The following is a 21,617-nucleotide window of genomic DNA, read 5'->3' on the forward strand; positions in this document are numbered from 1 at the left end:
CATAATTGGAAACAGTAGGGTTGGACAAGACTGAAACACTTGATGGAGGGAATGCCTTCTAAGTGCCAAGCACCCCTAAGGTGACATGCCTATAGATGAGGTGACCAAAGTAAAATATAGCTGCCTGAGGCCTTGCAGCTACTTGGGAATGAACTGAGACAAAAGACCCCGTTCGTTTGATGTTGATGCTTCCTGTGCTCCAGCAGGTGTGCTGTGCCTTGCTGTACATAGGCTAACACAAAGATGAATCAGCAGCTGACCTTACCCTTGAATTTGTAGTCCAAAAATTTAGATACAACCCCTAAAAATCTCTATGCTAAGTGGAAAATGTCCTAGTGTGTCAGACTAGTATCTCAAGTTCATGTCTCCTAGCCCTCAGCATTTTTTAGTATCTTCGAGAAAACTGTAAGTGATATACTCATTTTGGGGTTAAGGTGGCTGGTGCTGGTAATTAAATTGGTCCGTTAGGCTGTCTGGGGGCCACATATTGGTACTTGGACTCGGTGAACCCCAAAGAAAGCCCATACACAAGCCCTATTCCACGCGGCGTGTGGGCAGAAGATTGGGTATACCGAAGGAACATGCCCAGATGGAAGGGGGTAGCTGCGACCGCAGGATGGGGCCGAGACTGGACTCTGAAGCCTGGGAGGAAGGCCGAGATGGCGCATTCAGGGCCGCACGGCGGGAGGTGGAGGGGACAGCGCTGGCTGACAAGAGGATTCTCTGGGATTCACTCACACTGCCTCAAAAGAGGCTCGGTGGAGAAAGGATGAGGTCCTTTCGGTTTGTTTCTTGAGACAGGATCTCGCCATGTAGCCCAGCCTACTTCAGCCTCGAACGTGCGGCCATCCTCCCGCCTGTGCCTACCGGGTGCTGGGACGCTGTGAGTGTACCACCACGCCCTGCAAGGATGTGGCTCCAGAGCGGGCCGGCCCAAGAAGTCGCAGGCCCTGAGATCACACCGAATGCCCTGAGATGGCAGAGTCCGGCCGCGGGCGGCCAATCGCCAGCAGCGAGGCCGGCAAGCCAACCGCTAAGGCGCCTCAGGCAGGCCCGCCCACTCCGCCACACCCGAGTTCTCATTGGCGCCTCTCACTTTCTCCTCGGATTGGCTACCTCTAGGATCAAATAAGCAGGGGCTAGGATCTACTTCCGGTGACAGTCAGCTGGGACCCGGAAGAACCCCACTGGCGCGACTTTCCAAAAATCTTCCCCCGCTGCTCATGAGGAGGAGGCATGCGCCGGGAGCTCTGGGGGCGGGGCCACATCAGAAGGAAGAGGCGGGGCTTGTTCCAACAGCAAAGCTGAGCGGGCAGGGTAGGACTTTGGTTCCCGGCAGGAGGCTGGCCTACAAGGAGAGGGAGAATCGAATTAAACCGGGACCGGCCTTACACCAGATCTAGAGTGTCTAGGACCCAAGGTGCTACACCCCAAGGGGACGTGGTCCCTTGCGAGCGAGGCCTTTAGGGCTGAGGAAGGTCGGGTTCTGAGTGGACTGGGTCGTGATGTGCAGGAGACTGCCATCTGAATATTATTCGGCTCTTGTCCGCCTGGCAGCATGAGGCATCGCACCCTAACCTCCAGCCCGGCCCTCTGGGCCTCTATACCGTGTCCACGCTCTGAACTGCGTCTAGACCTGGTTTTAGCTTCTGGACAGTCCTTCCGGTGAGTGTCTGCGCTTGGGGGGACCCTTCCCTGGGACGCTGACCCCTCAGAGCTGCCCACCAGGAATGCAACAAAAATGATGGGAGTAAGAACGTTGGGAGTGATGGATGAGGGTGCACTCTGGAGTATGAGCACTGGCGGTGAGCCTGTTACCTCCTTTATGAAGTAGATGTAGTGAGCGTGCAGGGCTGTGAGGACCATGCAGTAAAAATCAGTGGGAAAGCTGAGGGATGTAGCTCAGTGATTAGAGCCCTTGCACAGGACTCTAGGTTCAATCCCCAGTGCCTTTTTTTTTTTAGATGAAAAACACACTACTTTTGCTTTATAACAAATAAGTCGGCTTTGGGGTGGGACATTTGTAAGATAGGAAGGACCTTACAGAGCACGAAATGGATAACTGAGTTCTGGTGCTCAGGTGGAGGGAGCAAAGCCCTGAACACTGGAGTGGCGTGCTGGCAGATCAAGTATGGACACTGACTCAGACCGAGGAGCGGCTCTATTGTACTGTGTACCGAGAAGACAAGAGCCAGGTGGGCAAGCCCACCCTAGAGGAGCTGGACGCCCTGCACAAGTACTGTCAGCTGGATGTCAGCCTGGCTCAGCTGTATAGCCAATGGGCTTCTGTAGATTCCCACTTCCAAAAAGTGGCTCAGAAATTCCAAGGTGAGTACAAGGGGCAGGGATGGTGGCTTTTGTACATTGGTTAAGTTACAGCTCTGTGACTCAGTTTACCTTCTGTAAAATGGAGATAGTAGGCCAGTGAGATGGTTCAGCAGATAAAGGCACTTGCCATGCAAGCCTGATGGCCTTATGTTTAATGCCCAGAACCCATAGTGGAAGGGGCACCAACTACCAAAAGTTGACCTCTAACCTCCACTCAGGAGCCATGGCGCTCATTATGCCCGCACTCACATATCCATGATAATAACAAATAAATAAAGTTTACTTATTAAAGTGATTGGAAACAAGGTGAGATGGTCCTTCAGGTTCCTGCTTTGCAGAGGAGACTGCCAGACATTCTACAGGACACAGGGGAAAGTGACTGAGAGACTCTAGATCTGTAGGCTGAAGATGGAAGCCCCAACAATGCAGAGGAACTTTGGGTGACTGTCCAGGCAGCCAGCTGTCTCTGTCATTCTACATTTTTGGAAGTTGCTTAAAATGTACTTCCTGTTTTCTTAGGTAATATTATATCCTTCTGGGGTCTTTAATGTAGTTAAAGACTAGATAGTTATAATTTTCCTTGGTTATGATAAAAGATAAATTAGATATGAAACTTTACACTCACAAATATAGGATAGATGACAAAATGTTTAATTTTGCCAAATACAAATAGACTAGATATTGTAACTAATTCTTGCTTGATAACTATTTGTTATATACAATTTTACTATATTAAAGCTAAAACCTTCAAAAAAAAAATAAAGTGATTGGACAAGTACTTAGTACATTGCTATTGTTATTATATTAGTTTTTTTTGTTTTGTTTTGTTTTGTTTTGTTTTGTTTTTTCGAGACAGGGTTTCTCTGTGTAGCTTTGCACCTTTCCTGGAACTCACTTGGTAGCCCAGGCTGGCCTCGAACTCACAGAGATTCGCCTGTCTGCCTCCCGAGTGCTGGGATTAAAGGTGTGCGCCACCACCGCCCGGCTGTTATTATATTAGTGATGATGATGATGATCACCACAGTTAAATAAAGATGTGGGGCCTAATCCTGGCTATGTGTCCTGGAGCAGGTGACAGCATTCATTCTGTCATTATATTCAAAAGTGCATTTGCTCTTTGGGGCTATAGGAAGGAAAAAAATGGACACAGAGCCCTGCTCTTATGGTGATTGCATTGTGGATTTTTTTCTCAGTGGAATGGGATGGCCACTCAGACCTCACAGGATGCCATGAGACAGCAGAGATCTAGCACTGATTTCGCTCCCTCATTCTCCTGGAGCCTCTAAATGTAGTATCTGATGTGGAGGGATTGGAGGAAGCCAATCCTAAAACAGGTGTGTCTGCTCCCCCTGCCCTGCTGACTTGTAGGTGTGAGACTGCTGAGACAAGACCCCACAGAATGCCTTTTCTCCTTCATCTGTTCCTCCAACAACAACATTGCTCGAATCACTAGCATGGTAGAACGGCTGTGCCAGGCCTTTGGACCTCGCCTCATTCAGCTTGATGATGTCACTTATCATGGCTTCCCCAGCCTTCAGGCCCTGGCTGGTGAGTCGGTGGGTCCCCTTCAGCATTTGGATAGGAAAACTTTTTCAGTTCTCTCCAAGCTACCAGCTCCTGTCTCAAAACTTACCACCGTCCCAAACACTGTCTCCATCCAGAACCGCCATACTTTGATCAGTCCCAGTTCCAACTCATCCTCAGATCTCATGCCTGAACTATCAGCACTAGTTGGCTATTTGCCAGTATATTCAGTAGTACCTCATTAGAGAATCATCTGTACACAGTGTTCAGTAGTTTAGGGTTAGAGGCATATGATCTGAGACATACTGTCTAGATCTGAATCCTAGCTCAGACACTTGAAAATGTTATTTAGCACGTGTGTGCTTCAGTCTTGAATCTGTGAAATGGAATATAATATTACATATTCTGTCAGAATCGTGAGGCTTGAATAAAGGGAGATACATCCTGCATCCAGCAGTGTTTGGCACACAGGAAATACGTGGAAAACTTAAGCTGCTGTCACTATGGTGAACCCAACTCACTTGTCCTGTAAGGCAAGTACATTGCTTAGCAGATGTGAAGACTTAGCTAGGTGAAGTGCTTAGGGACTAAATAGCAAGGAGCCTGCCTCTGGTACTCTCTCAAACGGGGTGGGTTTTGGTGCTAAGAAGGGTCTTAAGTCTCTGCTCTTGGCTTAACAATTGTAAGTCTTTGCCAGGAGGTGGTGGCACATGTCTTCAGTCCCAGAACTTGGGAGGCAGAGGTAGGTGGATCTCTGAGTTTGAGGCCAAACTGGTCTACAGAGTGAGTTCTAGATAACCAGGGCTACACAGAGAATTCCTGTCTCAAAAAATAATAATCGTAATCATAAGTCTTCAAGGAATGCATTCACCTCTCTAAGCTTGGCTAAACTTATTTATAGGATGGAAATATCAGTTTCTATTTAGAAGGGTTTGGGAGTGAATAAACTGGTGGTGAGGCATTGAAAAGGTATGAGTTTAAGAATGTAAGCACTGCTGTCTCCACCTGAGTGAGAGATCTTATCTCCATCGTGCCCTTTCTTTGTGTTGGAGAGATAGGGAATCAATGGGTGAGTAGGTAGGTAGTGTATGAATGCATGTGTTCCTGGAAGTCAGAGATCAATGTCGGGTATTTTCCTCAGTTGCTCTTAGTTGCTTCGTTTTGATTAAAAAAAAAGTTTATGTTGTATGTATGAGTGTTTTGCCTGCATGTATACATGTATACAGTGTGGACGTGCTGGTGCCCACAGAGGTCAGTAAAAAGTGTCAGGTCCCCTAGAACTGGAGCTACTGGTGGTTGTGAAGCGTCATGTAGATGCTAAGAACTGAAGCCGGATCCTCTGTAAGGGCACCACGTGCTCTTAACTGCTGAGCCATCTCTCCAGCCCACTTCACCCCACCTAAGCCCTTACGTCCTCTCTCTGTAAAATGTGCAGCATAGCGATGCTGTCATTAGGATCCTTAAGTAAGCACAATGTAGTTTGCCATCAGTGTGTGACACACAGCTCTTGCTGTTATTATCATTTCTTTATAAATTATTTTGTGAGTGTGTGTGAGTGCAAGTGCACGTACACACAAGAGATCAGAAAACAGCTTTGCAGAAGTCAGTTCTTTCTTTTGAGGCAAGTCTCTGGTTTCTGTCATTGAGCTGCATGCATATCCAAGCTGGCTGGCCTGTGAGCTTCCAACAGATTCTCCTGTCTCTGCCTCCCGTCTCACCTTAAGAGTGCTGGGATCAGCCGGGCGGTGGTGGCGCACGCCTTTAATCCCAGCACTCGGGAGGCAGAGGCAGGCGGATCTCTGTGAGTTCGAGGCCAGCCTGGTCTACGGCGCGAGATCCAGGAAAGGCGCAAAGCTACACAGAGAAACCCTGTCTCGAAAAACCAAAAAAAAAAAAGAGTGCTGGGATCACAGATGTGAACCTCTCCGTCTGCCTTTTTACGTGGACCCTGAGGATTGGACTCAAAGTCATCAAGCTTATGCAAAAGTGCATTTGCCTGCCGGGCCATCCACCGATCTGTGTCAGGTTTTTAGGCCATGGATGTGAGCGCTTCTTGAATAAAGCTAAAGAACTCAGGTGGGGGGTCCTCCAGAGTAGGAGGCCTCAGCCCCTGCTTCAGAGCCCAACACAGGGGGCGCACCAGGAACATTTATGGGGACAGAGCTCAGGTCTTAACTGTTTCCTTTTCACATCCTACTGTCCACTGGCTCCTAGAGACAGTAAATAAGGAAGAGGTGCCTAGAGAAGCATTGAGGTGGGGTACATTATACACTAGCCTGGGACAGGAACAAAGCAAGGATACCTGACCCCTCCTTTCCTCTCTATCCCCACAGGTCCAGAGGTGGAGGCTCACCTCAGAAAGCTGGGCCTGGGGTACCGGGCCCGCTATGTATGTGCCAGCGCCAAAGCCATCCTGGAAGAGCACGGTGGGCCGGCTTGGCTGCAGCAACTTCGAGCAGCCCCTTATGAAGACGCCCACAAAGCCCTCTACACCCTGCCCGGGGTGGGCACCAAGGTGAGACCGCAGAGAAGTAGGACATGCCCTCTTCACCACACGGCGAGTAGGAGAGGTAGAAACAAGGCAGACCCGAGTGTCCAGGGAAGCCGGACTCTTGGAGGAAGCACAGGAAGGACAAAGGAGTAGCAAATGTTTTATTAGAAACAGAAGCAGAGAGTATAAAAGAGGCTGCACCTGAGCCGGGCAGCGGTGGCACACACCTCTAATCCCAGCACTCGGGAGGCAGAACCAGGTGGATCTCTGTGAGTTCGAGGCCAGCCTGGGCTACAGAGTGAGTTCCAGGACAGGGTCCAAAGCTACACAGAGTAAAACCAAAAAAAAAAAAAAAAAAGAAAGGGCTGCACTTGGGATAAATTCTTAGAAAGGTCCTTTGTGTTGATGCTTTTATGTACATTACTGTATGTATGCAGAAATTTCTGGAGGGAAGAACAGGCAAGTTAATACTGGTTACTTTTGGGAAGACAAATGGAAAGATGTTTCTGTTTTTCATTTTTTCTTTTCTTGAAATTACATGTGCTTACAGAATGTTTTGTTGATGTCAATAGCTTTATCTAGAAGACAATTGGAATTTATAACTTGTCTTTAATCTTTATCCTCCTCTCTTGCTTAAAATGAATTTTCAGGAACTAGATGGATGGTCCAGAGGTTAAGAGCACTTGCTCTTCCAGAGGACCCAAGTTGGATTCCCAGCATCCATGTCAGGTGGCTTTCAATTACTACCTCTCACTCCAGTCCTAGGGGATCTGATACCCTCTTCTGGTCTCCATGGGCACCTGAACACACATGACATACACACACACACAAATAAAATAAAAACAAATCTGTTAAAAATAAAATAAAGCCGGGCGGTGGTGGTGCACGCCTTTAATCCCAGCACTCGGGAGGCAGAGCCAGGCGGATCTCTGTGAGTTCGAGGCCAGCCTGGTCTCCAAAGCGAGTTCCAGGAAAGGCGCAAAGCTACACAGAGAAACCCTGCCTCGAAAAACCAAAAAAAAAAAAATAAATAAATAAAATAAAATAAAATAAAATGAATTTTTGGTACTGGCCACCAAGCCTGACAACATTAGTTCAATCCCTGAGACCCACGTGGTGGAAGGAGAAACTGATTCCCATAGTTGGCCTCTGACCTCCCTTGGACTCCTGCCCCATGAATAGATAACTATGTACAATTTTTAAATTTTAAATGGATTCACTTAACTTTGAAATTAAAAAAAAAAATTCTGTGTATGTGTATTTTGCCTGTATGTATGTTTGTATACCACTTGTATGTATGGCTCGAGGAGGCCAGAAGAGGATGTCAGATCTTCTGGAGTTACAGATGGTTGTGAGCCACTATGTGGGTGTTAAGAATTGAAATCGGGTCTTCTGAAAGAGCAACCAGTGTTCTTAACTGCTGAACCATCTCTTCAACCCCACTGACTTAAAGGATTTTTAATGGAGCCAGGCAGTGATGGCGTGTGCCTTTAGTCCCAGCACTTGGGAGACAGAGGCAGACAGATCTCTGAGTTCAAGGACGGCCTGGTCTACAGAGTGAGTCCCAGGACAGCCAGGGCTACACAGAGAAACCCTGTCTCAACAACAACAACAAAAAAGAAATTAATGGGCTGGCATTAAATCTTGGCACTGCCTAATTTCTGCTGTATGATTTGGGCCAAGGCACCCTTCAAAACCCCAGTTTTCTTCTTTTTTGTTTGTTTGTTTATTTTTTTGAGACAGGGTTTCTCCATATAGCCCAGGTTGTCCTGGAACTCCCTCTGTAGACCAGGTTGGAGAGATCCACCTGCCTCTGCCTCCTGAGTGCTGGGATTAAAGGTGTGCGCCACCCCCACCACCTGGCTGAGCCCGTTTCCTTGTCTCTAAAAAGAGTATGGTCATACCTTCTCCCCAGGTTATATGAGGACATGGCCTGCACAGCTGTTCACTTAGGAACACATCTTCTTGAAGCTGTTTTTAGACGTAATGGGTAATTACTGCATACTGACTGAAAATGCAGAACAGTGCTACCTTAGTGGGAAGAGGAAGCAGATGGCTTTGGATGTGGGCCAGATCCTGCCATTCCTCCACAACAGTTCACTCTTTGTCAAAGGTGGCTGACTGCATCTGCTTAATGGCGCTTGACAAACCCCAGGCTGTGCCTGTGGACGTCCACGTGTGGCAGATCGCCCAGCGTGACTATGGCTGGCACCCTAACACATCCCAGGCCAAGGGCCCGAGCCCCCTGGCCAACAAGGAACTGGGTGAGGAGAGTGTGTGATGCTGGGGCACTGGGCTGAGGTTGGAGGATCTCTGCATCCTTGATCATCTCTCCCACAATCCCCATCTGAGGATGGAGGGCATGTGGGTCAGTTAATGGAGCCTCCTCGCTTCTAACTTAGGAAACTTCTTCCGGAATCTGTGGGGACCTTATGCTGGCTGGGCCCAAGCAGTAAGTATACCTGGCTCAGACCCTAAAGGACTTCCCCTGAGCCCTGCTTGACCCCTGGACTCTTCAACCACCTGTTTGCGTGACTCCCACTCCCACCCCCTCCCCAAGTATTCTCCATTGACCCCAGCCCTGACCTCACATCCCCTCCTCCCCATAGACACTCATTATGTGTCCCTTCCCATAGGTGCTGTTCAGTGCTGATCTGCGCCGATCGAACCAGACTGGGAAGCCACCAGCAAAGCGCAGGAAGGTCTCTAAGAGGCCAGAAGGCTAGGTAGGACCCAGGAGACCAAGGATGTCATTGGTATCTTTCCTTTGCGCTCCACTTGTCTTCTCTATCCCCACCGTGTCGTGTCAAGAAGACTCCCCACTCCTACCTCAGTCGGTTTTTACAGAAGGGGCGAGGGAGCTGTTTGAGAATACAGAGCTGTCTTGTTTTATCTTCCCTTTATTACAAGAAAGAACAATAAAATAGAAACATTTGTATGGAAAATGCAGTGAAGAGTGAGAGGGAAGGGGTGAGGAGGGATGGGGTAAGAAACTCCCCAGTTCTGGGGTGAGAGGAAGCAGGCTGCCCCCAACCCCTCCCATGAAAGAAACCCTGACTTCCTTGGTGCTCAGTCCATGGCCCTAGAGCTGGGGGGTGGTGCAGGGGGCAGTTCCGAGCCTGGCTCCACACAGCAGTCTCGGCAGCAACAGCCAGCTGCTGGCCCTGTGTGGAGAGAAGAGCAGAGGTGGCCGTGGAGCAGGCTCCGGCTCCAGCCTACGTTTCCTCACGGACACCTATCCCCCGCCACATGATCCGGGTCTTACCCCCGCCTGTCGGCGTCAGCAGCTCCCCGTGGCCAGCTGTCTGCCCCTGCCCGTCCTGGCTGGTGCCCAGCTGCAGCCTCCTCATGTGCCGAACCACAGCCGTGGCATTGAAAGCTTGCTGTCGAGAGAGGAGGGGGACTGCTGAAAAGGTGCCTCGAGGGCTAGGGGTCGGCAGCAGGAGTCTGGCAGGGACTCTGCTATCGCCATTCACACGTTACTTAGTGACTCCCTAAATCCTCCCCAGAAAACTGTAAGGCTTTACTAAGTTATATTCAGTCTTACATACAAGCACATGTATGAAATGTGTACAAAGGAATTCATATTCCTCTAACAAACACTTATGTGTCAAGCACAGCTCTGAGTACATTGTATGGTTATTCATTTAATCCTCACACAATTCTGTCATGCAGCCTCCAAAGTGCTGGGATTACAGGCGTATGTATGCTACACACCAGGCCGACGAGCCCTGTTGTTTGTTTGTGACAGGGTCTCACTATGTAGCACTGGCTGTCCTGGAACTCACAGCGATCTGCCTGCCTCAGACTCCCAAGTGCTGAGATTAAAGGTGTTTGCCACTGTACCTGGCTCTGGAAAGCAATATTAACAGCTTTAATTTCTTTCATTTTTTTTTAAAGATGGGTTCTCATGTAGCCCAGGCTATCCTCCAATTCTACCTCTATCTCCTGAGTCCTGGGATTATAGCATGTGCCACCACCATGTCCAGTTTTATATGATACCAATGATCCAACTAGGGTTTCATGCATGCTAGGCAATCACTCTGCCAACTGAGCTGTATACTCACCCACCCCTCCTTTTTGAGGCAAGGTTTCATGTTAGCCCAGGCAGGCTGACTGGGCTGACCTTGAATTCCCGATCCTCCTGCCTCACCCTCCCCAAGTGTTGGAATAGTGTTAATTTCAAAGGAGAAAACTGAAGTGCAGAAAGGTTAAGTGGTTTTCATACTTGTTTCTCTCATTTTATATTCAACTTACTCACCTAGATGTCCTCCGTGTCTCTCAAGTTGACCGTGTACAAAACTAAACCCTCAGCCAGGCGGTGGTGGCGCACGCCTTTAATCCCAGCACTCGGGAGGCAGAGCCAGGCGGATCTCTGTGAGTTCGAGGCCAGCCTGGGCTACCAAGTGAGTTCCAGGAGAGGCACAAAGCTACACAGAGAAACCCTATCTCGAAAAACCAAAAAAAAAAAAAAAAAAAAAAAAAAACTAAACCCTCTCAAGACATGTTTCTGCCGTTAGGATCATTATCGTGGTTATGGTACCACTGTCCACATTGTCCCCTACCAGAAGGTTGGGCCAGCTGTTAACATCTCACTCCCTCAGTATGCCTCCCATCTTTGTTTTCCTGTGAGTCTGCCTCCTGCCTTCAACCATCCTGTGTTCTTGTTGCTTCTGAGTCAAGCCCCGATATCTACTACATCTCTGACATAACCCTATTGGGCCTCCCAGGCTTCCCCCCTTGCCTTCTCTGCATCCTGAAAGCAGATCCTTTCTTCAGGACCAGTTCCTGCTCTCAGTCTTTCTGGGATCATCCTCTACAACAGGTGGGTGCTTGACTGTAGCATCCGGGGATCTCAGTGGCCTTTACCAGCTTCTGCAGCCTGGCTCTAACCTTTAGTTCCTCCAGCCCCTCTAGTCCAGCAGGCTAACACTTGGCCACACTCTCTTACCCTGGCCTCTTTGCACCCCTGTTTGTCTGCCTCAGGCATATCCTCTATGCCTGGTTAATTACTAGTGAACCGACAGACCTATGGCCGCCTTTCTGACCCTTCTTGGGTCCCATGGGCTGCATCATTAAATCCTGCAGAGTAGACTGTCCTTCCAGAGATGGGGCTCAGAGACCCTCTGTGGACTTTAGAGGTCAAGTGGCCTTTGTTGAGTGAACATAGGAGATTCTTTAGAAAACGTCCCTGGGCAGGTCCTGCATGCACCTGGTACTGGGTGCTGTGCAAGTTGAGTCTGGGGAGGACCAAGGATTAGGAGTGTATGCTGACCTTCCACTTGCTCTTGGCAAAGTTCTTCTTGATCTGCTCGCTCACTGACTGGTGAATATTCTTATCCAGAGCTGTATCTCCTGCAATCCTAGGATGGGGGTACATGCAGTTTGTCTGTGAGGCTGGAGGCAGACCTGGGTTCCCCAAGTCCCACCCTAACATGTCGTTTGGAGTGGGAGCTCTCACCATGGGTGCTGCAAGGCCTGCTCACAGGTGAACCTCTTCTCTGGGTCTTTTTCCATCAAGTGCCGTATGAAATCTTTGGCTGAAGCCCCAAGACAGAAGCAAAGATACAGCATGATCATGCCTGTGGACACCCCCCAAAACAGTGCTCACTCCCTCAGATCTCACCCGGCAACAAGACAGTAAGGCCTAGTCTGCTTATGCACCACCCCACACACCCCAGCCTTCTAGTTCCCTCCTTCTTGAGAACATATTTACAGAAGAATCCACTCAGTGCACTCACACTAGTGTGTAAACCACTGTGCAGCCATCATAAGCTAGTCCCTAACTGGGACGTGAAATGGGAGATGGAAATACTTAATGCTGTTTAAGCCTCAGGGAAGTCAGCCTTAGGGGAGGTATTTTTGTAAATACTGGGTTTGAAGACTGAATGCATGCCTACAGATCTGTCAGATTAGAGGCCCAGCAGAGGGAATCTAAGGTGCAGACAGTGGAGACACCTAAGCAGATGAAGGCCCCTGAGCCCAGACAAGAAGGCAAAAGACACAAATACCAGAGTCAGAGATGTCGTCCCAGTAAGGAGAGTCAAACTCGTACTCGGCCTTCAGAATCTGTTCGAAGAGTTTGGCATCATTTTCGTCGTAGAAGGGCGGGTAGCCACAGAGCCTGGGCAGAGGGAAACCACCCAGCTTTACATGTACTCGCTGGCTTGGAAATGGCGCATTGGGGCAGTGCCAAGAACCATATAGAACCTGCAGGAAGTTCTCTTCCTTGCCTTGCTCACTTCCATCTGGCAGTCTGGCCTTCTGTCTTTTGAACCTACTGTCCTAAACACCTCTGTGTTTGACATTCTACCCACACCTAAATTGTCTGGATCCTTTACATCATTCAAAAGCCAATCAGATGTTACCTCCACAGAGAGCCCTTGCCTATCTGAAATGACATCTCTCCCTACTCTGCTTGATTTTTCTTTGCTGATTTTTACCAGGTGACACTGTTTTATAGATTTGTTTGCTCATTGATTCTATGTGTCAACTCTTAAGGGCAGTCACTTGGTTTGGTTTGGTTTCTGCTAAATCCTCAGTGTTTCCCACAGTATTGGAAACATGGCATCTCTTGAATGAAGCCTGTTAGGTTGTTTTGTTTGTGTGTGTGTTTGTATATTGGTATTTGCCTGCATATAAGTCTATTCACCATGCGTATGTACCCACAGAGACAAAAGAAGGCACCAGATCCCCTGGAACTGGAGTTACAGATGGTTGTGAGCTACCGTGTGGGGAATTGAACCTGGGTCCTCTAGAAAAGTACCAAGTGCTCTTAACCACTGAGTCGTCTCTCCATCCCCCTGCCTGTTAGTATTTAGCTGGTAGATATAACTGTATAGAAAGGGAAGGCAACTCTAGTCACGGGCCACCTTGACCGTGCCCCCACTTACAGGATATAGGCAATGACCCCTATGGACCAGCAGTCCACGGCCTTGCTGTAGGGCTTCTGGGCCAGGACCTCAGGGGCTGTGGAGGGAAAGGGACATGGTGGTGACAAGTGTCTGTCCTGCAGCTCCTGGCTCCTTCCTCAACCCAAGCCCCAACCTAGGGCCCTCCGCACCCACGTATCCTGGAGTCCCACAGGCTGTGGAGAGCACACTGCCTGGGTCCTCCATCTTGGAGAGGCCAAAGTCGGAGATCATGATTTTGGAGTCTTCATCCAGGCTGTAGTACAGCAGGTTCTCTGGCTTGGAAGGTAGGAAAGAGGAGAAGGGCAGTCAGAGGTAGCCAGAGGCTAGCAGCCCTGTCTACCTCTCCAAAATCCATTGTGTCTAATCTAGCTAGCTAAATCCATCAGAAGCTAGCTAGGGGGCACAGTTTTGCACGCCTGCTGCCCCAACACCCACCCAGGAGGTGAAAGCAGAAGGATCAAGAGTTCAGTGTGCCGGGCGGTGGTGGCGCACGCCTTTAATCCCAGCACTCGGGAGGCAGAGCCAGGCGGATCTCTGTGAGTTCGAGGCCAGCCTGGGCTACCAAGTGAGTTCCAGGAAAGGCGCAAAGCTACACAGAGAAACCCTGTCTCGAAAAACCAAAAAAAAAAAAAAAAAGAGTTCAGTGTGCCCTCAGCTAATGCTGAGTGCAAAGGCAGCCTGACAGAACAAGTGGCAGACACCTGAATCCTGGCTAATCCAGGTCAGGAGAATGCAAAGTCCAAGGCTTGCCTTGACAACAGTCAGTTCAAGGTCAGCCTGGGCAGTTTAGAGCCTGCCTCCAAATCAAAAGTGAAAAGAAGAAAGGGTCATGGAATATGTGTAAGGAGAAGGCAGAAGGGAGACTCACTGAGGAAGGAAGGGGAGGAGGAGGAGGACATGGGAGAGGAAAGTCCAGTGACACCTGTGTGTGAAGATACCATGATGAAACCCACTGCTTTGTGTGCTCACCTAAAACACTGGTAACCAAGGAAAAGCAATGGGATAGACGAAAGAGGCTTTTAAGGGGGAGGGGCAGTTGGGCATGTAGGTAGACCGCTTGCCTAGCATCATACCTAAGGCCCTAGGCCAATAAGCAGTGCCACAAAAAAAACAAAGCCGAAGGAAATCCTGTAGAAGGCCACAGGTTTCAAAAAGGATTGCAGGAAGGATTCTCCTAGACCTCAGAAACCTCACAGAAATCCCCAGTACTACAAAAATTTTACTTTTTTGCCTCCTATACTGGACCTTAGTAAGTACCTAACTGATTTTAACCGTACCACGTAACCAGCCTGACCAGTCTGAACAAGCCCACTTTACAGATGAGGAAACTAATGCCTTTAGAGGCAGTGATTGACCCAACAGCCAGTTAGGGCATGGCTAGACTTCAGTCTGTTGTGTCCCAGAGCCCCTCCATTCTGGACTGGAGGGTATTTTTTTTTCTTCTCTTTTCTTTCTTTGGTTGGTTTTTTGTTTTGTTTTCTTTTTTTTCTATCTTTTTTTTTTTTTTTTTTGAGACAGGTTTTCTCTGTGTAGCTCTGGCTGTCCTGGAACTCATTCTGTAGACCAGGCTGGCTTCAAACTCAGATCTGCCTGCCTCTGCCTCTGGGATTAAAGGCATGCGCCACCCACACTTGGCTTGGACTGAAGTGTATAGTAAGCCCCTATCCATTTCTCTGAAGCTCTGCTCTCCCATGTGTTCTCTACAAAGAGCAAGTAGGATGTTCCATTATCAGAAAAGGACATGTATGTTAAAATAACAGCCCAGACTACTTATTTTGTCCTGTCTAATCTGGAATAAGAGGAGCTGGTTTAGTGGGTCACAAGAAGTTCGTTTTGCAAATGGGAAGCTGAGGCTCCAGTCCGAGGGGCTGAGAGATGCCCAAGGACAGACAAGGCAGGATTGTCAGGGTGTGTCGTCCGTCGTGGTCGTGTGTGTGTCGTCGTGTCCTTCCCCCCCCCCCCCCCCCCCCCCCGCCGCGCTCCTTTCCCCCGCCGCGCTCCTTTCCCCTGTGCACTATTTACTAGGTCCCTCAATTCTCACCTTGAGATCCCGGTGCACAATGCCCAGGTCATGAAGGTACTTGACAGCATCTAGCACCTGGAAGATGAGGCGGCTGGCATCACCGTTCTGTGTAGAATCCTTTCTCCACAATGCGGTCAAATAGCTCCCCACCTGAAACCCTGCAGCAAGGGACAGGAAAGTCTGGCCCAGAGAGTAGAGCAGCAGGGAGAGGAGTAAGGATGGACAGACAGGCCACTCACAGCTGCATGATGAGGTAGAGGTGGCCCCCACTCTCATAGATGTCATCCAGGGCTACAATGTTGGGGTGCTTAATCCTAAAAGGAAAAATGAGGTGGTTCAGAGCTTAGGATCGCTCGCCCACTCCCCGTCACCTGCATCCAGGGCAGGACACCAAGGTTCTGAAATGCACTGGGAAAAAGCTGATTCTAGAGGGTAAGAACGGAAGAGCCAGTGCTGGGCTCTGGTGTCAAACAGATCTGGGCCCAGGTGCTGCCTCTGCTTAGACACATCTGGAACTAGATCCTGATTCTGCCCAGACAGACCCACACCCAGATCCTGCCTCTGCCTCTGCTTAGACACATCTGGATCTAGATCCTGATTCTGCCCAGACAGACCCACACCCAGATCCTGCCTCTGCCACATGCTGCTTGGAAGCTAGAATTTTCACTTTGCGACTCTGATGGGAATGTGACTTCTAAGTTTCCCATGTTTACAACCTTGCCAGCCTCCCCTACCCAGAGTCACCTCCTCAAGTATAGAGAAGGTCTGATTCAGCTCTATTCTAGCACCAGGTACAGAGCAGTTGCTTGTAACAGTTGTTGAATGTCACCTCTCTGAGCCTGAGTGTCTTCATCTATAAGACAAGTAACGTCCTTGTGAAGGTCACATGACATAAGGCACCACCTGCTACAGTCACTACCCCACAAATGAACCAATGGCGATTGATCTTGGTGGGGAGGAAGACCTGGCTGTCCCACAGACTTGCTGTGTGACTTTGGGCAATTCTCTTGCCCTTGCTGACCTCACTATCCCACCCACCCCAACAAGGGAAATGAAATGACCATCTCCTCTGTCCAGATAGGAAATGGGAGGCGCTGGTAGCAAATGCTTGCTATAAGCTTTGCAGGTTTCCTGTCAGCATGAACATACCAGTTGGCTGCTAATTTAGTCAGCTTTACTGTATGGGAGAAGCTTAGGTGGGTAGAGAGCTATGTGGGTGGTTGATCTTGTGGCCCCATGAACAGATTCACCCAATAAAAACAAGCCCTAGGGGCCTGGAGAGATGGCTCAGAAGTTAAGAGCACTGGCTGCGCTTTCAGAGGTCCTGAGTTCAATTCCCAGCAACCACATGGTGGCTCACAACCATCTATAATGAGATCTGGTGCCCTCTTCTGGCCTGCAGGCATACTGTATACATAATAAATAAATAAATCTTAAAAAAAAAAAAAAAAAAAAAAAAAGCCCTAGCATCTCAGTCTCATCTGGGAGGTTAGCTCTGTGCCAGTCACTCCCTGCCAGAGGTCCCTGTGAGGAGCAGAAGTCAAAGGATTTCTAAAACAGGAACAAAAGGGATGGTCAATGCAGGGCCCACACACTTGTGCAAGACGGCGATCTCGTTCTCCATGCTGCCCTCTTTGCCCTCCAGGGCCTTCTTGGCAATGCATTTGATGGCCACCAGCTTCTGAGTCCTCTTGTCCTCTGCCAGGATTACCTCTGAGAAGGCACCCCTGTGAGATAGAGGTTTGCAAGGTGAGGAGCTAGAATCCCGGCTTCCCTTGCTCTCTCCTCTACAGGTCTGTAGCCCACATGACCACCTATGTCATTCAGCACTCAGCTACCCCGTGGCTCCAGACCTGGTCAGTTGGATGGTCTGTCCCTGCTCAATACCTGGTCAAATACATGCCAGTTTCCTGGCACTCGTGAATGAGGTACTCTCCTAGTGAGCAGGTGGGATGTAAACCTGGAGTAGATGACAGGTATCTGGCACTGTGAATGAGGTACTCTCCTAGTAAGCTGGTGGGATGTAAACCTGGAGTAGATGACAGGTATCTGTCAGTGCTTGGGGAGACCCTGCTTCACACTGAAGCCAACCAGAGGAAGCCAGGCTGGGGAAATAGACAATTTTCTGATAACATGTGAGCCAACTGGGCCTGAACTCTAACCCTGTGATATTTAATTGTGTGTGTGATTGATTGATTCTTTTTCTGTTAAAAGTCAATTTGAATTGTGGGTAATTTAATGCCCTTTAGAACCTCAGAATCAGACCATTACCTGAGAATGTTTTGAAATGCAGAATCTCAGGTCTTACCCACCCCAGACATCCTAAATCAAATGCTGAATTTTAACTAGGTCCATGGGTGATCTGTATGTTCAGTGAGTTTAAGAGGCAGTAGTTTATCCCAGACTCAGCAACAAATACATCCATTCATACTGGCACTCACTGATCAAGGAGGATTTGCTAGGGTATTATTTCTATATCTATTTGCTTTCCCTGGGAGAATAAGAAGTCCTAAGTCAAACTCATCCCTCATGGTAGCATTCTAGTCATTGAGGACAACTAGTGACCGATCACAACATTGGTCTTCATTCTTGGCTCTCCAGTTTGCCCCCACACTATGACTAGTCTTTTTTTTTTTTTTTCTCTTTCTTTTTTCAGATTTATTTACTTTGTGTATGAGGGTTTTGCCTACATGTATGTCTGTACCACATGTATATCTGGGGCCCACAAGGGTCAGAAGAGGGCATCAGAGCCCCTGGATCTGGAGTTACAGGTGCTTGTGAGCCACCATCAGCTCTGAGAACTGAACCTAGTCTTCTGCAAGAGCAGCTAGTGCTCTTAACTGCTGAGCCATCTCTCCAGCACCTGTGGCCAATCTTAAACGCCTTCCTCTGTCCTGAGAAATGACCTCTTGCCTCCTTAGCCTGTTCTCAAGGTTTTGCATTCTCTGCCCCTTTCCATCTGTGGCTGCTTCAACTCCTCCCAGCCCTAAGAGCTCCAGCAGACTCTGCCTCCTCCTAGGCAGCCTGGCCTCTGAGCCTTTGCATGCACTGTTCCCCCTGCCTTGAATTAGCTTCCTTCTTTCTGACAAGCACAAGCCTGTCCATCTTATCTGTCAGCCTCCAGATCTCATGTCTCCTTCAGGAAGTGTTCTCCAGCCAGAAGAGACTACTTGGCTTCTACAGCCTCAGTAAAGATCAAAATATACATCTACCTGTCATTTTGTGTCTGTCTGTCTCTCTGTCTCTCTAGGACCAACTTGTAAAGGGAAGAAACCTGGTTTGAGTTAAATTTGGATTTCCACTATCAAGAACAGCCATGCCCAGCCTCAGTTTCGAAACCTAAGTCAGAAGAGCTGCTCTTGGCAGCAAGGTAGATAAACGGCCCTTTCTTTCTCCTGTACTCTTCTCTTCATAAGGAATCTTGGTTGTACAAGAGAGGCCCCATCTTACCCACTGTTAGCCAAAAACAAAAAGCTGGACTAGTCTACACCATTTCCTACCGACTATAGCCCTGGTCTGTAGGAAAAGGGAAGTGCTGGTCAACTGACCAGAGGAAGCACCACCCCAGACTCAGCCTCTCCAGCCATCCGGCCCAAGAGTGAAGCCCTTCCGGGCGGTGGTGGCACACGCCTTTAATCCCAGCACTCAGGAGGCAGAGACAGACGGATCTCTGTGAGTTTGAGGCCAGCCTAGTCTACAAAGTGAGTTCCAGGAAAGGCACAAAGCTACAAAGAGAAACCTTGTCTCAAACCCCCCCCCCAAAAAAAGAGTGAAGCCCTTCCTAATTCTGTCCCCGGCTCAGACATCGCTCTCCCATTCCACCCCCACCCTGAGACTCACGTGCCCAGAACATCTCGGAAGTCATAGATATCCCTAATGTCTTCTGCCTGCTTCCACCTGGGGCCTTCCACTGCCCCTGGCATGGCCCACTGCCCTCCAGCCACAGCCAGGGCTCCTGGAAGGGAAACGGAGGGAGAGAGTCAGAGGGCTAGCCTCCCTGAGAATCCATGCCATGTCCCGTTACTATTCAGCCAGCACGAGTCCATTCATCCCTTGATCTGCTCATTGACGCAGTCGTTCAGCCTTCACTAGTCATTTGTTCATTCAACATTTGTTCCAAAATTCTTATGCCTAGAGAAACAATTATTCCCGCTGGCAGCAAACTTCTCAGTGTTCATGCATTCCTTCACTTCTTCATTCTCTGTTTTGCCCCAGTCTTTCTCTGAATCCTAACACCCAAGGAAACCCTCCCCTCGAGGGAGATAGCAGATAAAAACCACAGAGCAGCTAGAAGCAGCACCCTGGAGGAACCCTCTGCCCAGAAGCAGTGATGCCCCAGTCTCATCTGGGAAAGGCTGGGGTGTCTCCTCTCCCTCCTCCTTGCCACCCTAGCCTCTTGGAAATCAGGTTTCCGGCAGCCTGGGCTTCCAGCAATATCTCAGCCACGTTTTTAAATAGCTCTTTCTCACTGTTACCAAGGCAACATCAGCCACAGCTGGAACTCCCCAGGCCTAGCCCTCCTGACTCCTGTCTGTGTCCCAGCAGCCTGAAAACTGGTCCCACCCATGCCCTCCTGGGCTGACCTTCTGTATCTTGGACCTTTCCCTAGACTTCTCTGTCTCATCCTACAAGAGAGGGTGGGTTCTCTCCCCATGTATCTGTGGAAACTAGGAAGCTGAGGTTGGAGATGGATAGGGTGAGTCCAAAGTTGCCCAAGAGACACCCAGCCATGGTCCCAGCTAAGCTTGCTGAGGGCAAAGGCTGTCTTCTGTTGGTCCAGTAGAAAACTAGACTGGGGATTATTCAGAAAATAAACTCTCGACTTCCCAGAATCACAGAGGGTGTGGCCAAATAGAGCCCCCCATGCCTCCATAGTTCTGGGAAGATGCCCTCCTCCTGTTTCCTCTGGGAAAGACGAAGGGAAGGCACCCTGGCCAGAACTGTCCACTCCTTGAATGGGACCTCGTTCCCCAAGCATTGGCCATCCAGCTATCCCAGGACCAAAGGCTTCTAGGAAAGGAGCCAATGATGAACTCAAGAAGTAAAGTGGACTCACCTGAGGCCAACACTAATGACTCTCAGTTCCACACGCTGCAGCAGACACTGTACATCAGGACTTACATGAATCCTGAGCCCAAACACCTTCCTTCTAGACCCAGCACACTACACACCATGGCGCCCAATTATATGCATACACCCAGGCATCAACATACGTGTTCATATATATGGTCCCCAGGCACCCTTATGCTCTCACATACCTGTTCGTCCAAACGCCCCTCACCCAGACCCCTTACACTCCAATACTGATTCCATGTACACATGAACAAGGTGGCATCCATTCCCACATACCAGACTTGGCAACTTCAATCCTATCTACACCCTCCAGCCCCTCTGCCCAGTGCCCTACACAGCAAACCAAGCCTTAACTCCTTACCTAACTCTAAACATCTTTAGATCAGAACCAAACCTCCCCCAATTCTGACTTAACTACCTACTCTGCAAGCCAGACATCACATCAGTGTGTGTGTGTGTGTGTGTGTGTGTGTGTGTGTGTGTGTGTGTATCCTTGAACACCATTTATGCAACAAAAAATGAATTCCCAAACACCCTTACACAACTGAAGCACATGCCTGCTTCAGGGAACCCCTCACGTACCCTCCCCCATCACCACTTCCAAATGCCTACGCCCTTCCAGTCCGGCCTAGCACTCGGACATAAGCGCACACAGCCCCCCTCCCCACCCTGTTCTGACACCCAGGCAGTATCCCTGGAGGTCACCTAGCACCTGATGGGCCTGGGACGGAGGTGGGAGAGAAAGGCCCAACCTTATTCAGTCCAGGATCCAGGCGCCCCTCCCACCCTCGGGCTCAAGTACCCTGTGGCTGGGGCTCCCAGCGGCACAGAGCAGGACAGACCCCAGCTGTACCTGCGGCTGCCCCGCGTCGGGGCTGGCTGCGAGGGCCGAGGTGGCTGGTGCGGAGCTCCCGCCGCGTCTGTGCCTAGTCAACCGGCCTGCTCAGTCGCTGGCGCTTGGCTGGGGCTCGGCTCTCTCCGCCCGCCTGCGGCTCTGATGTCAATGGAGGAGGAGCCTGAGGCAGAGGACTGGGAGTCGAGGGGACGCGCGCTCTCGGACTGGAGAAGGGCCCCAATAGTTCTACTACGGCCCTTGCAAAATGCTTCCTTGCCCTTTGTCTTCAGCAGGACTCTTGTCAGCAGAGACAAGTGAGGGCCAGAGATGTCTTGAAATCAGCAGTTGGTCAGTGGCAGATGGTATTCGAACCGACATTTATGAGATGCCAGAGGCTGGCCAGTTTGAGCCTGGAGTTGCTTTCAGAAC

At 49.6% G+C, this 21,617-nt stretch overlaps 2 protein-coding genes across 10 annotated transcripts; one reads left to right on the forward strand and one right to left on the reverse strand.

The window, feature by feature from the left end:
* Positions 1-1,304: 1,304 nt before the first annotated feature.
* On the forward strand, positions 1,305-9,288 carry Ogg1 (8-oxoguanine DNA glycosylase). 9 transcript variants are annotated; one of them, XM_052720179.1, is made up of 7 exons: positions 1,307-1,665; positions 2,081-2,328; positions 3,697-3,876; positions 6,186-6,367; positions 8,457-8,607; positions 8,746-8,800; positions 8,968-9,288. In XM_052720179.1, exons 1-7 carry the CDS (start codon positions 1,559-1,561, stop codon positions 9,071-9,073), a joined length of 1,029 nt encoding a protein of 342 aa, XP_052576139.1. In that variant the 5' UTR covers positions 1,307-1,558; the 3' UTR covers positions 9,074-9,288. The 9 variants fall into 9 exon arrangements, with proteins under 9 accessions (XP_052576134.1, XP_052576138.1, XP_052576139.1 ...); XM_052720171.1 differs by having other exon boundaries at positions 1,309-1,665; positions 8,746-8,795; positions 8,980-9,288; XM_052720174.1 differs by lacking the exon at positions 8,457-8,607 and having other exon boundaries at positions 1,305-1,665; positions 3,697-3,884; positions 8,746-8,795; positions 8,980-9,288.
* Positions 9,226-21,338, reverse strand: Camk1 (calcium/calmodulin dependent protein kinase I). Its single transcript, XM_052720170.1, is given in 13 exon segments — positions 9,226-9,507; positions 9,609-9,726; positions 11,619-11,706; positions 11,805-11,883; positions 12,355-12,467; positions 13,237-13,312; positions 13,407-13,533; positions 15,299-15,379; positions 15,381-15,438; positions 15,520-15,594; positions 16,876-17,007; positions 19,121-19,235; positions 21,207-21,338. Coding segments are annotated over 12 exon segments (1,125 nt in total). The 5' UTR covers positions 19,204-19,235; positions 21,207-21,338; the 3' UTR covers positions 9,226-9,412.
* Between the last annotated feature and the right edge of the window lie 279 nt (positions 21,339-21,617).

The sequence above is a fragment of the Peromyscus californicus genome, unplaced genomic scaffold, assembly GCF_007827085.1.
Source record: "Peromyscus californicus insignis strain IS unplaced genomic scaffold, ASM782708v3 Scaffold_6__1_contigs__length_162567912, whole genome shotgun sequence".
NCBI lineage: Eukaryota > Metazoa > Chordata > Mammalia > Rodentia > Cricetidae > Peromyscus > Peromyscus californicus.